We start from the raw sequence: 13640 nt of genomic DNA on the forward strand, positions 1-13640 counted from the left end.
GAAAAAATGTTAAGGTGTGTCGGGGATCAACTGTGCAGCCACTAAAATTGGTAAGTTTCCCAGTTTCATTTTCGGTGGTTTCGGATAAATAATATATTTGATCAGCGCTTGAATTAATATGTGACCATAATTTCCTGAATGTTATCAGAGATATCACAAAATTGTGCCCCTGATGAGCATAATTCCGGACAACAGGTTTTGGCATTTCTTCTCATTTTTCATGATTTATATTGAGAGAAGAAAACCTTGCCTTGCATCATTCTTCAATATACAAAATGTAAAAAATTATAATAATTTTACACGTGTGTAGTTATGGCTTTTCTTAGACATTGAAATCCTTATAGACCACCGCAGTTAAAGCTGCTCATTTTCACCGACGTAACTACAATTCATTTAGTATCATTCAATCATCAAACTGTAGAGGACTCAATACAACAACTTTTATCTCAGGATAAAATTTCACCAATGCAAATGTTATCACAAGATACGCAGGTGATAGAATCGCACATCTCGTTATAGCTATTTTTTTATCCATGATTTCATCATTTAGCGTATGAACGGATTCTTAAAACTGAAATATTTGGCTTTAATTATAGTTTTCAAGCACACACTCTTGTTAAGTAATGGTAGTAAATTGAAGGAAAACGAATAATACTCTGCGGGCGTATTACTGCCACAGTCGTAGTTCACTCTCAGTTTTTTTAATCCAGTAAATCTGTAAAGCAGATAGAAATGTGGCGATGCCATTCTTTGCAATGAAAATAGACTCATCTTTGTTATATTTTATAAACACAACCAGGCGCATTATCAGGAATGGCAAATTCACCACAAAAATTTGTAAAACATTTCCAACAATCGCCACTTTTTCACGAGGCGAAACGTTCCCATCAATGTTGCCGAGGTCTTTCTCCATTACTTGTGACAGGGTCAACAGAAAACTCAAGCAAGCCATGACGATCAATCCTGTCTCAAACTCTTTCGAAATCCCGAGTGCATTTTCCTTGTTGTCGATCACAATACCCAACATTTCTACTCCATCGAAAAGATCGATGGTTGACTGAACGGACAATAGCGTTGCTAACCGCTGGTACTCTTCAGATTCGTTCAAATCGCTAGCCGTATTCACCAAAAGCAGAAAAACTAAAGGCGTAATGCAAAGAATCACTCTCAGACAGTTCGGCCCAAGAAAGTTGTGCTTATCGAGCTCATCTCTGCATAGCGCAAAAGTGATAGCAACGTGTGGTATCAGGGCAAAGAGAACGTATAGGAACCAAGTGAAGAATGTCTTAATAAGTTGTGCTTGAAAGTATGTCGAGTAAATTATCGCGGGGGCATAGAGCAATGCCACGGGTATCAGACGAAAATCATTCTTGTATCGGACCGGAAAAGCTGTAAGAAAACCACACTGGAGAAGCAGAAGGACCATAAGAGCGAAACGCCCCAACGAAACCAAACTCAGGGCCACCATTTTTGTCTCTCAAATTCCCGGAATAGATGCAGCGTTAGAATCCTCACGAATTTACCTTTAACGAAAATGACGTAATCAATTTGACATTGTCACACAATATCAATAGTTGAAAGCTTGAGCACTAATAATGTTTCGTTTCCAGAAGACACTTTAACCTCTTACAATTTTGTTGTTTGGCTAAATACTGAAACCTGTAAAAATAACCGCTTACGAACTTCTATTTTCTCAGGTTGAACTACAACGACGAAGCTAAGATTTTTCAAAAAATGAAGGGGAGGTTCCACGGCTTCAAATTCCGCACGTCTTTAAGAGGTAAGATGAGCTTTTATCGTAGTATTTTACCTTACCTGGCAAGGAACAGCGATTGCGAATTTTCTGTCATATTCCAGACTTTTAAACAACATACACTGTCATGTGAAAAAGACTGGAAACGGGTTGTGTTGAGAAAAATCCAAGGGAAATGATAACAATTGTGGAATTTTCCTTCTCTTCTTTCTTCTTGTCGCATTCACTCTTAGTTGTTGATATGAATATTAATTTAGCCGAAATAATCGGAAGTCAAAAGACACTCATTTTCTTCAATGTGAGCATTCTTGATTTCTTTTGTGCTGTTGCCACTTTTGGTTTTCTCTCTCTTACTTTTTACATATTTAGGACACGTGTATTTGCATGTATGTGTATCTGTGTTTACTTTTAGCTATTCTGTCGTATAAATTAGGCTTTTGTCTCTCCGAGTTTGTCTGATACAAAGAAGCGAGACTGTCACTTCAGAGGTAAGTCACGCAATCTTCTCTCGTTTCCCACCATTTGCAACGTGGTCAAAGTTTCACATTGTCAAGCATCGTCAAGTAACAATTTTTCGTCTTTTCATGTAAGCAACTAGAAGCTCTCTCAAACACAGATAATGTTTCTTTTCCGGGATAAACTTCATATTTCTCACAATTTTGGCTGAACAATGACATTGTAAATTTGTTCTTTCGTGAGAGGCAATGAGACAAAAACAGTGGCCGCCTCCGAGCTTCGATGCTCTCAGGTTGATCCGCGGGGAAGAAGCAAAGATTTTTTCAAGGGAGGAGGGGGGGGGGGGTATACGGCTACAAATTCCCACGGGTGTCACGTGATTGGGCTTTTATCTTCCATCGTGTTACATTTTCGCGTTACATGGCGCGAGGAAAATACTGGAAACGAGTTGGGGCAAGACCTGGTTGCACAAGCACAAGCATTATCATTAAATAACCCGAAACATGGCTGCCTTGCAGTCTGAAGCCGCAAACAAGTTTGCACTAGATCTTCATACACGCCTGTCAAATGGCGATAAATTTGCCGGTGAAAACCTTTTCTACTCTCCTGCAAGTCTACTGATCGCCCTTGCTATGACTTCTCTAGGAGCGAGGGGAAGTACTTCTTTGGAGCTAATGAAAGTTTTGCACGTGGATTCAGTTTCATCGGCTGATTTAGGTAAGAGCATGAAGAACTTCATCGATAGCTTGAATGGGGCAAGCGACGAGAACAACAAGCTTCTTATAGCTAACCGACTCTTCGTGCAAAAGAGCTTCGAAATCCTGCAGTCTTTTCAACAAGGAACGCGAGAGCTCTACCACGCTGAAATCGCTTTGGTAGACTATATCGCGAGTGTCGAGAGAGCCAGAGAAGAGATTAACAAATGGGTAGAACAGCAAACAAACGATAAGATTAAAGATCTCATCCCTTCAGGAATGTTGAGTTCAGATACCAGGCTGACTCTGGTGAACGCGATCTACTTCAAAAGTGTGTGGCAACAGAAGTTCAAGAAAGATGACACATTCACAGGGTCATTTTTTCTGTCACAGGATGAAGAAATGAAAGTTGAAATGATGCGTCAAGAAGGTGATTTTAAGTTCGTGGAGTCAAAGGATCTGGGTTGTCAAATTCTTGAAATGCCATACCTGGGCAATAAATTGTCCATGGCAATCTTTCTTCCCGTCGAAATGGATGGTTTGGCCCAGCTGGAAAACAAGATCACCTATGATACTCTGCAGCAGTCACTATCCCAGCTTGATGGTTCAATGGATGAAGTTGAAGTCATTATGCCTAAATTTAAGCTGACTCAGCAGTTTGACCTCAACGACATCTTGGCAAAGATGGGAGTGGAAGAGATGTTTATTCCTGGAAAGGCTGACCTGTCTGGTATCTCCCCTGAACCATTGTGTGTTTCAAAGATTGTGCACAAAGCATTTGTTGAGGTGAATGAAGAAGGCACTGAAGCAGCTGCAGCTACTGCCATTGGTATTGATCTAATGTGTTTACCTTTGCCAAAGCCAATGTTCAAAGCTGATCACCCTTTCTTGTTCCTCATAAGACACAATGAATCGGGAGCCATTCTGTTTCTTGGTCGGCTCATGAAACCAAGTGTTGAATAGACAACAAACATCGACTAAATAGTCAAAATACAGAAAGACACTAAGTAATTAGATATAAGCATCATGTTATTAGGATTACATATTGGTGTAAAGAACATTTCCTTGTGAATAAGTAAGGAGAATTAGGTGATAGATTAAGATAATAGCTTCTACTTGATAAGTTTAGGTACTCCCGTTACCTGTTTGTTGGATAATGTATGGATATTATAGGGAGAAGTTGCATGTCAATCACTTCTGGAAGTTAAAGGGTTATGAAAATGAGAATGTGTGAAGCTGAGAATTTAAATAACAAGTTATGTTTTTGTAGGCAAGTACTGGTAATATTTTTACTATCTTATTTCAAAAGTGTTTTCAAAGTCCTTGATGTTAAAGAAAAATGCAAATGATTTGAAAGAAAATGAAATATGGTGATGACAGTAGGTAAAACATTGAGAGAAAATTATTTCTCCTTTATTATAAGATAATACTGTTCCTTGTAATTCAACATTTACTGGGATCATCAAGTTCATTTCATGGTTAGGAATGATATGAATAATTTCCAAAAAAATTCAAATGGTATAGAAATGATAACTGAAATAAAAAAGGAAAAATTTATGTGTGAAGATTGAAATTACACAGCTAGGTTAACAATCTACTATTTTAAAATATTTTTAAGTATAAAACTAATTTCTAAGATATTTTTCTAGATATTCTAAGATAAATTATGAGCTTTTTCCTAAAATTGATCATTTACAAGCACTTTTGATCTCTTGACATGCTGTTGTTACTTGTTTTTCACCCTCTCTTTCCTACCTTCTTTTTTTTTTCATATTTTGTAACGTGCATTGGCGTGTCCGTTTTTCCTTGGTTATGCTGTCGTATTAAGCTTTTGTCTTTTCACTTAAATGAACATGTCTGCAACTGAAATCGAGAAAGTCACGTCACATGCAAGTCACGCAATCCTTAGTCGTAAAGACGTAGCGTGATGTGAATATGTTATGATCAGCGGTTTGTCGGTCAGAAACCCGCGAAACATGCCCTGTGAAACTGTTATTGTTTGAGCAAATCGGTCGTCTAAAATAACCGAGTTATGGCGAGATTGAGGTCAGATTCTGCGAAAACAAAGAAAGAAACTACTAGAAAAACTTCCACGGCCTCAAGAGTTTGTAAAAATGATAAATCGAGTGCGACAGTGGCGAAGAACCCTATATCTTCTAAAGCAAGAGTCCAATCAGTCAAGCGCGAAATAGAACCGCCAGCCGATTCTTTGCAGAAATCAACCAAGAGCAGTGGTAAAGCGACGGATGAAGCTCTTAAAAACGGTGAGTTTCCCTCAATGTTTTGTAAGTCTTACCTTTACAAAATCGATTATGTCTTATATTCTGTCGATCAGAAGCTGCGATAGCGATGGAAGTGATTATGAATGAAAGATGCCCTAGTTACGTAACACACAACAGGGCTGCACTCATTCTGAGGCTTAGAAAAGATTTTCTTGCAGGAGTGGGGAGGGGGTATTAGTTGGCGACTCAGTTTCCTTTAAGAAACACGTTAGGTTGTTGTAGTATCACGAATCACTTCTCTTGCAAAGGTTTGTACCACGCACGTACCCCACCCTCCCCATCCCACCCTTTGCTTTATGTCTGTGCTTATTAGAGTGCCATGAAAGCTTAAGGTATCATAAAGGTATGGTATGTTGTTGTTTCTTCTTAAGGGTACATCTTTTTTTTTTTTTTTTGATGATTTAAAAGTTTAGGGCCCCCTCGACATGGCAAGAGGAGAAAGTTCTCATCCCAGGAGCTTAGTGAATCTCCCTCCAAAAAACCCAAAGTGAATTTAGCTGAAGACCAAATGCCAGAGAATGTAAAAAATGCAGACGAAGAGAAAAGTTGTTCAAAGGCAGAGAAACAAAAATCATTATCAAGTTTGAAACAATCATCTAAGAAGAATGAGGTGAAACCAAAGGCCACATCCACTGTGTTGAAACAGGCACATGTACCTCTTGCAAATATTAAAGGGAAGCTCAAGAAAGAAAGTCCAGTGAAACAGAAGCATCTACCTGTACCTACTCCAGAAGATGAACAGAGATCACCTAGAAAACATGTAGTTGTGAGCAAAAGGCTGAAACCAGATTTGAAAGCAATTGTCAAAGAAGAGAATGTTGTTGATGAAATTAAAGCAGATGAATGTGAGGCAGATGATTCAAGTGATGATGAGGAAGTGCAGTGGGAAGATGTTGACGGTAGGTATATGATAGGGTGGGCAGTGACCTCATGGACTCTGGACTGAGTGGTCTGAGCTTGAGTCGTGGGCGGGGCCCACATTGGGTTGTGCAAGACACTTTACTCTCATATTGACTCTCTTCACCCAGGTGTTTAAATGGGTACTGAAAATTTTAATGCCTGGGGGTAAACCTGTAATGGACCAGCATTCCATCCAGGGAGAGCAGAAATACTCCTTGTTACTTCATACCACAGAAACCGGAGTTAAGCGCCAGCCTGATTGGCCACTTGGCTTGTAAACAGACTTAAATATGCTATGTGTTTTGGCATGAGCACCAATGAGAACTAATATTAAGAAAAAAATGAAGGGATGACTATGATTTTAGATGCTGTAATATTGTTCCATACTGATTTAAACTCTGTTTCCTACTCCTTGGGAGGGATGATTGAAGATCCTTTGAAGGATGGCAGTGAAATCTCAAAACCAGAAATTTTGAAAGGACTACTTGGAGCAAAACTTACCAACTCTGGAAATTCGTCCCAGTTCAACGTGATTGTCATTATTTGAAAAGAACATGCAGTCTTTCAAAGTTTGAAGAACTGTACATGTAATAATTATTCTCTGTTTTTATTTGCTTTGTTTTGGCAGAGGCGGATGTTGTTGATCATGGGCCAGAAGATCAGGAAGCTTCTACCTCACAGGAACATCAGCCAGCCAACAAAAGCAGTGTTGAGATCAGCATTACAGTACCTGGAACAAAAAAGAGAAAAAAAGGATGGTAATCTTATAATTCTTATTGAATTAATTACAACTAATTAGTCCGCTAGTCAGTCAGTCATTCAGTCGATTGGTCAATCGGTCAGTCAGCCATTTGTACAATCAGTCAATTGGTGAGTCATTCATTCAGTCAGCTAGTTAATTAGTCAGGTAATTAGTCAATCAGACAGTTAGTTAGTTGGTCAGTCAGTCGCTCAGTCGGCCAATCAGTCGGTCAGTCAGCCAGTCAGTCAATCAACCAGTCGGTCAGTTAGTCAGTCAATCAGTCAGTTGATCGGTTGGTCAGTAAGTCAGTCAGTCAGTCAGTCAGTTAGTCAGTCAGTCAGCCAGTCAGTTAGTTAGTCAGTTAGTCAGTCAGTCAGTTAGTAAGTAAGTCAGTCAGTCAGTTAGTCAGTCAGTCAGTCAGTCAGTTAGTCAGTCAGTCAGTTAGTCAGTCAGTCAGTTAGTCAGTCAGTCAGCAGTTAGTCAGTCAGTCAGTTGGTCAGTCAGTTAGTCGATCAGTTGGTCATTCGGTCAGTCATTCAGTCGGTCAGTCAGTCAATTAGTTGGTCAGTTAGTTGGTCAGTCAGTTAGTCGGGTAGTCAGTCAGTCAGTCAGTCAGTCGGTCAGTCAGTTAGTCAGTCAGTCAGTCAGTCAGTTAGTCAGTCAGTCAGTCAGTCAGTCAGTTAGTCAGTCAGTCAGTCAGTCGATCAGTCAGTTAGTCGGTCAGTTGGTCATTCAGTCGGTTAGTCAGTCAATTAGTCAGTTGGTCAGTTAGTTGGTCAGTCAGTCAGTTAGTCAGGTAGTCAGTCAGTCAGTCAGTTAGTCAGTGAATTCATTACTCAGTCTTTAACGATCAGTAAGTCAATCATTCAGTCAGTCTGTTAGTCAGATAATCGGTTATTCAGTACAGGTAAGTCAATCAGTTAGTCAGTCAGTTAGTGAATTAGTTTATCAGTCAGTCATTTAGTTAGTGAGGCAGCTGATCAATGATTCCTTGAATTTGGCAGGAAAAAAAATTTTTTTTCTGTCACTTTTAGGCATATTGTTGAAAAGCAATGAAACTCTGCTTTTCTTTGTTTTTTTTGTTGTTATTGTTTTACTAGGAGTCATGAAGATGTTGTGAAATATATTAAAAGAGCTATTAACAGATTTAGGAAAGATGTTTACACCAGTGCTCATAAGGTATTGGACAGGTATACCATGATATAACATTGTGTGTGTCTATCGTGTTTGATATAATAAATCCTTTATTGACCAAGCTTGTTCCATCAAGACAGCTGGCCATCAGCCTCCTTTATTTTTGCATTTTATAAAACACCCCCCCCCCCCCCCAGAAAAAAAAAAGAATCAACATCTAGCCACCTTGACCTCATGCTTGGTCAATAACACATTTGTAAAAAGATGCAGCTTTAATGAGAATCAAAAATAACTTGGATAGAAAACCAATTGTTTTTGTGGGATAACAAACCCACAACAATGTATTATGTTTTCTTTGATTTGACTGTCTTCGACACTGCTTTGTGCACCTCTATTGCCAAAATTATTAAGAAATCAGGAACTGTCTCAGTTTGCCCCACAAAGTTTTTGTTTTACATGTGCGGGATCAAAGCGGGCAATCCTAAGCTTCATATTGACCATGGGTGTTGCCATGTAATTAAATGTAATAGTTGTAGTGTCATTACACCATTTGTTTTTCTCTTTTGTGTTCTCCTCAGGTTCACATTTTGACCCTTATTGCAAATGGATTTTTTAGAAACAACATTTGTAATGAACCACTGCTACAGGTAAAGAAAAATGCATTTAAAAGCCCCTTGTGCTGTGATTCTCAATCTGGAAGAAAAGTTTTTGTTTGATGGAAAGGACAGTGCTCCAACCAGAGAGAAAATCTTCATAATTCTTGAAACCCTCCTGTTTTTGAAGATTTGAGTCATTAAAAGTCAAAATCAGTTAAATAAGATGTACTCATGATTTCAACTGTTCATTTTCCAGGCTGTTCTGCTATCTCATGTACCAAGTGACTTTATATCTCTGAACAAGAGGAAGTGGGATGTGGTGCAACTCACTAACTTCTTGAAATGGTGAGACTTCTCTTTTTTAGAATAAGGTGATAATAAATTACGCTGATGAGTCAATGTACAACACAGCCCTAAGCCTTAAATTGTATGCTGATGCATAAACATTGCACTTGCAATTACATGTTTATAGCCCCCTTACAGCTTCAGTTGTCTTTAAATTTCAAATACAGGTTTCAAAGTGAGTTCTCCAGCACTGATGATGTAAGAACTGGAAACAAAGAGGTAATGCTTTAAAGCTGTTTAATCAGACTAAGTATCTAATTATAAATGAAATAATTCTAACCAAGTTGAGTAATCACGTAACATGTAGCATGTACTTGAATATCTGCTATCATGACTTAATCAATATCCTTTGCTCTTGGTTTCTGTCCTCTTTCATCATTACCCGTCACCCTTCCATTTCCCTGATACTCACACCTTTTCCCACTACCTATTCCCAGTTCCCCTGTGTTCATCCCTTGACCCTCTCCTCTCACCTCACCCTTCACGCCCTGTACCTAACCTCCATACCCATTCTTACTTCTACTCCCTACCCCAAATCCCAGGTCTCCTTTCCAATTCCATAGCATTTTCCCTTTTCTCCATTTCCTATTATCATGACCAGTATTCCTTGTTCCCATTCCATAACTCTGCTTCTTGGGATTATCCTCTATCCCTAACCTTTGTTCATTGTAGCCAACCTCAAGAAATTTATTCCCATTTGCTGCCTTTACACTCTGTCTCCAATCTCATTCTTACTTTCCCTTCCTCTAGTTCCTATTTCCTGTTGCCTTGGCTTGTCCCATTTCACCGTTTTCTATTCCCTTTTCTCAGTCTCTGTTTCTGTTACACATCCCTGTCACTGTTCCCTGTCCCTACCTTTGGTTCTTATCCCCTTCTCATATCTCCTTTCCACTTTACCTTCCATTTTCTTCATTCTTATAAACCCAATTGTCTAGAGATAGTTTAACCTACACCTTTTCTTTTGTTAATTTAGGCAGACAAACAGATTGCCAGATTTCAAAACTTATCCGAGGTTTGTTTATGATACACTGGAGAAGAAAGCAAGAAACTTCTGCAAACAGTAAACTAGACATGAGCATAAATGAATTAAACTTGATCTGTCAAATTGACAACACAATAAGTTATTACCTTTCTTCATTCAATAGTTTTCCTTGCAATGAAAACAATCCATTAAAAATGTAGTTTGTTATAGAGAGATATAAAGGTGATGTATACTCAGCTGGTGAAATGCCTTACTCAAAATTGGATGTGTAACTGCTAAAGGCTCAAATGTCCTAACATTTTCTAACAATAAATTTTTAGGTGTTTGGGACAATCCTCAGAGCACTTGGATTTCTTACAAGGCTTGTGTATTCTCTTCAGGTAAAAATTTTCAATATTTATCAGACAAGCAGATCTCCTATTTTTCCCAACTAGTGGGAGTATGGAGGGTGGGTTATGCATCCTCCAGACCACAAACTTAAAGTTGAAATGGTAAATTGGCCACCGTAACGATTACAAAAGCTGACGTTTCGAGCGTTAGCCCTTCGTCGGAAGGGCTCCGACGAAGGGCTAAGGCTCGAAATGTCAACTTTTGTAATCGTTACGGCGGCCAATTTCCCATTTCAACTTTGTTGATATATCCAAATTATCTCGTTACTCCCACTGACGCAGCCCCAAACAGTTTCTTTCAAGACTATCAGCCTTTACACAAACTTAAAGAATGATGATGTCCTGAAGAGACTCGATACTGATTTAAAATTGTTGTCTTTACTTTGTTTATGTCAGCCCATGTCAGCTAAAGGTGACACAGATGTTAAAACAAGTTCAAAAGTAAGTACTGAATTGTGTACATGAACAGATTGGTAATCTTTCATCAATAACTGGTAAAGTGTGATTAATCATAGACAGAGCTAATTTTAATTACCACGTATTTTAATGATTATGATACTTTTATTTTTGCAGACTTCAAAGAAAAATACTCACAAAGGGAACAAAGTCTCTCCTCATAATTCTTCGAAAGCCATTTTAAAGAAATTATCAGTGCCAAATAAACAGGAGGAAGCTGCTATGAATTCAAGGAATACCAAATCAGAAAATAAATCCAAGACAACTTTATCTAAATCCCTGGCACTCATTTCTGAAAACAGAAGTGAGATCAGCAGTGAGAAATTGAAAAAGGAGAAGGTAGCTAAAAGTTGTAAAAAGGAGGGAGGTGAATCAAGTTATGGTGGAAAGAGAACTCCTAAGACTTCTGATGAAACTAGTAAAGTCCATAAGAATATGAAAAAGGGCAAGGGTAACATCAGTGATAAGCCTGTGAAAAAACTTGTGAAGAAGAGACCTCTACGCAAGAGAGCCAAGATAGATTACTCCCTAAGTGACCATGAGATAGAAAGCAGTGGCGACAAAGAATGGAATGTTCCTTCTAGTGATAGTGAGGAGGAAGACAGAAACTGCATGGAAAAATCCTCCACAAAGAAAAACAAGACTCCTTTGGTCAGGAAAAAAGTGTCCTCTTCAGATAGTTGTAATGACACACCAACAGAGAACAGTAGTGTGTCATTTGTTGATCTTTTGGATGATGATAGTGATTTTGAAGTTTCTAGCAAACCATTAGTTAAAAGAAAATTGGCTGCTGGCTCACCAGATAAAAAGAAGAAGGCTTTAAAGATTATCAGTTCTGATGATTCTGATGATGAGGGTATGTATCACTTTGAAGCATGTGTTCACTTGTTTGGTTATGGCCATAACTTTGAAAAAGCAAAATAAAATGCACTGAATCAACCAGAGAGATACAACTAATGTATTCTAGAACAGCTGTAAGTAAAAGACTTTTCAGGTATTAGAATATTATAATTGAAGTACTTAATAATACTCTCAGGTTTATTGGTCCCTGTTGACTATAAAGGACATGGACATGCATGTATTACTCTTCAACAGCTTCTTTTGGCGACACTTTTCTATCATTTTTGCTTCTTTTTCCCTCTCTTTCCTACCTTCTTTTGCTATCTTTCTATATCAAAGCCCCATTGCATTTGACGGTTGTTTTTACTTAAAATAAACAGCATGTTTATCCAACAGGTGTCAACTGGTGGACTGAGGTGTTTCTGCCTTCTGACAAGAAATGGATTTGTATGTATAATTCTTGAACAGTAAAATTGTCTCCCAACTCTCTGAAGTGGTAATCACTTGACACGCACTGCATTGTAGTGCTAAGTTTAATTTTTTTTTTTTTTATCATTTTTCTCCCTAGGCGTTCATCTTGAATCTTCAAGTGTCAATCATCCTGAAATGTGTGAGCAGCAGGCAGCCCAACCTATGGTTTATGTTGTGTCATTTGATAATGGTGAGCTCTTAGCAAAATAAAATCTCACAGGATGACTGTGAGATTTTATTTTATCTCCTCCCCTTTTCTAGCTTGAAAAATTCATCTGAAAGTGAATTAAAGATGTTGATGTTTCTTTTTCTCTCCTTTAAGACAATGCTGTCAAAGACGTCACTAATAGGTATGCATCTTCCTTCATGTCAAAGACCAGGAAGCTTCGCATTGATTCTGATTGGTGGGAAGATACTCTTCTCCCATACAAATCAAAAAACAAGGTACTGTAAAAGCTGTGACTGTTAATTAAAATGCAATACATTGTTACCGCCTTGGGGTTCCTGTGTTATTTCCCCTGGTTTCCTGTGTTAATTGTGCCCATTCGTGGTCTCTGCAGGTCTCTTCACTGCGGCCACGAGGCCACGAGTTTTCTACCTAGATTGTAAGACAGTTTTTATTATTTTCCTATCGTATTTTGCAATCTTTGAGTTGGCAAACCGGCCTCATTTGTAGTTTAAGGTTCAGTAAGTCGATTAAAAGGTATTAATTGTTCAAGCCGCAGTGTAGTAACATATATTCTGGAATGTGTTTTAATCTTGTGTGAATGGAATAGTTTGAACTGTCACTGATAGTTTTGTATCATCCAACATCATTGTTCTGAAGCATTACATTTTGAATCATTGGACTATTAAACTGCTTTTCCTTTTATGCCAGAAAATGGATAAAATGGAAGATTCTCATCTTGAAGGTATGTTGTTTTATTAACTCTATAAGGAGTAGAGGTAGTAGGCAATCAAGTCTATTAACAGCCGTTCAATTACTTTCCCTGCTTTTCCAAGTTGTATTTGAATTAGAATGTAGTCAAATGCACCTCATCTTTCCCTTGGCTTACTTCACCTTAAATTTAATTGTTGATAAGTCAGCTTTTAGACAATTTTTTTTGTTTTTAAGTGGACAAGTGGCCTGCATTGAACTGTTGTCCAATAGGTCCAGGTTCACTTCCTGGTTAGGGTCACTGTGTTTTATTCTTGGACAAGAGAATTCACACTTACAGTCCTCTCCACTCACATTTTTTAAATTTGGTACAAGTGAACTGAATTTGTTTAACAAGCAAGATTTTTTTTTTCAGATGGTGATTAACCCCAACCCTAACCCTAAATGATATTGTCAGGAGGAATTAAAGGCTGGTCATGCTTAGGGTCAAAGAGTTAGAGGGTAGCCAGTAATGGGTTTACAACAGTGCCAGTGTCCTTATAGAAGGATGGTGGTCGCTTCATTTATATAGGAGCTGGGATAAACTCCGTCTCATGTGAGAAATTTAATGTCCACACTTTTCCCATTTGTATTTCCACTAGATCAACTTCTCGACAAACCTCTGCCTACCAGCATAACGGAGTACAAAAACCATCCTCTGTGAGTTTATATTGAGTTTGACT

The 13640-nt window shown here is 38.3% G+C and overlaps 3 protein-coding genes across 3 annotated transcripts in view; 2 read left to right on the forward strand and 1 right to left on the reverse strand.

Annotated features, from left to right (window-relative positions):
• Positions 1-426: 426 nt before the first annotated feature.
• On the reverse strand, positions 427-1584 carry LOC111324250 (uncharacterized). Its single transcript, XM_022927760.2, has one exon. It carries the CDS (start codon positions 1466-1468, stop codon positions 668-670), a length of 801 nt encoding a protein of 266 aa, XP_022783495.2. The 5' UTR covers positions 1469-1584; the 3' UTR covers positions 427-667.
• Positions 1585-2599: 1015 nt separating this feature from the next.
• LOC111324243 (leukocyte elastase inhibitor A) lies at positions 2600-4461 on the forward strand. Its single transcript, XM_022927749.2, has one exon. It carries the CDS (start codon positions 2713-2715, stop codon positions 3865-3867), a length of 1155 nt encoding a protein of 384 aa, XP_022783484.1. The 5' UTR covers positions 2600-2712; the 3' UTR covers positions 3868-4461.
• A 141-nt stretch (positions 4462-4602) lies between these two features.
• LOC111324240 (DNA repair protein complementing XP-C cells homolog) overlaps positions 4603-13640 on the forward strand; it is a 17726-nt gene continuing 8688 nt past the window's right edge. The window contains exons 1-16 of the mRNA XM_022927741.2: positions 4603-5168; positions 5600-6085; positions 6715-6844; positions 7929-8007; positions 8541-8609; positions 8815-8903; positions 9071-9122; positions 9877-9915; positions 10206-10265; positions 10671-10715; positions 10848-11586; positions 11967-12017; positions 12139-12231; positions 12364-12485; positions 12919-12952; positions 13560-13617. Of these exons, the coding sequence (XP_022783476.2) occupies positions 4937-5168; positions 5600-6085; positions 6715-6844; positions 7929-8007; positions 8541-8609; positions 8815-8903; positions 9071-9122; positions 9877-9915; positions 10206-10265; positions 10671-10715; positions 10848-11586; positions 11967-12017; positions 12139-12231; positions 12364-12485; positions 12919-12952; positions 13560-13617 (2378 nt within the window). The 5' untranslated portion in view covers positions 4603-4936. The remainder of the gene's footprint in view (positions 5169-5599; positions 6086-6714; positions 6845-7928; positions 8008-8540; positions 8610-8814; positions 8904-9070; positions 9123-9876; positions 9916-10205; positions 10266-10670; positions 10716-10847; positions 11587-11966; positions 12018-12138; positions 12232-12363; positions 12486-12918; positions 12953-13559; positions 13618-13640) is intronic.

This window comes from Stylophora pistillata, chromosome 5, assembly GCF_964205215.1.
Source record: "Stylophora pistillata chromosome 5, jaStyPist1.2, whole genome shotgun sequence".
Lineage (NCBI taxonomy): Eukaryota > Metazoa > Cnidaria > Anthozoa > Scleractinia > Pocilloporidae > Stylophora > Stylophora pistillata.

Excerpts from the sequence above, each read along its gene's own strand:
- LOC111324250 (XM_022927760.2), bottom strand. The coding sequence starts at position 1,468 with ATGGTGGCCCTGAGTTTGGTTTCGTTGGGGCGTTTCGCTCTTATGGTC.
- LOC111324243 (XM_022927749.2), top strand. The coding sequence starts at position 2,713 with ATGGCTGCCTTGCAGTCTGAAGCCGCAAACAAGTTTGCACTAGATCTT.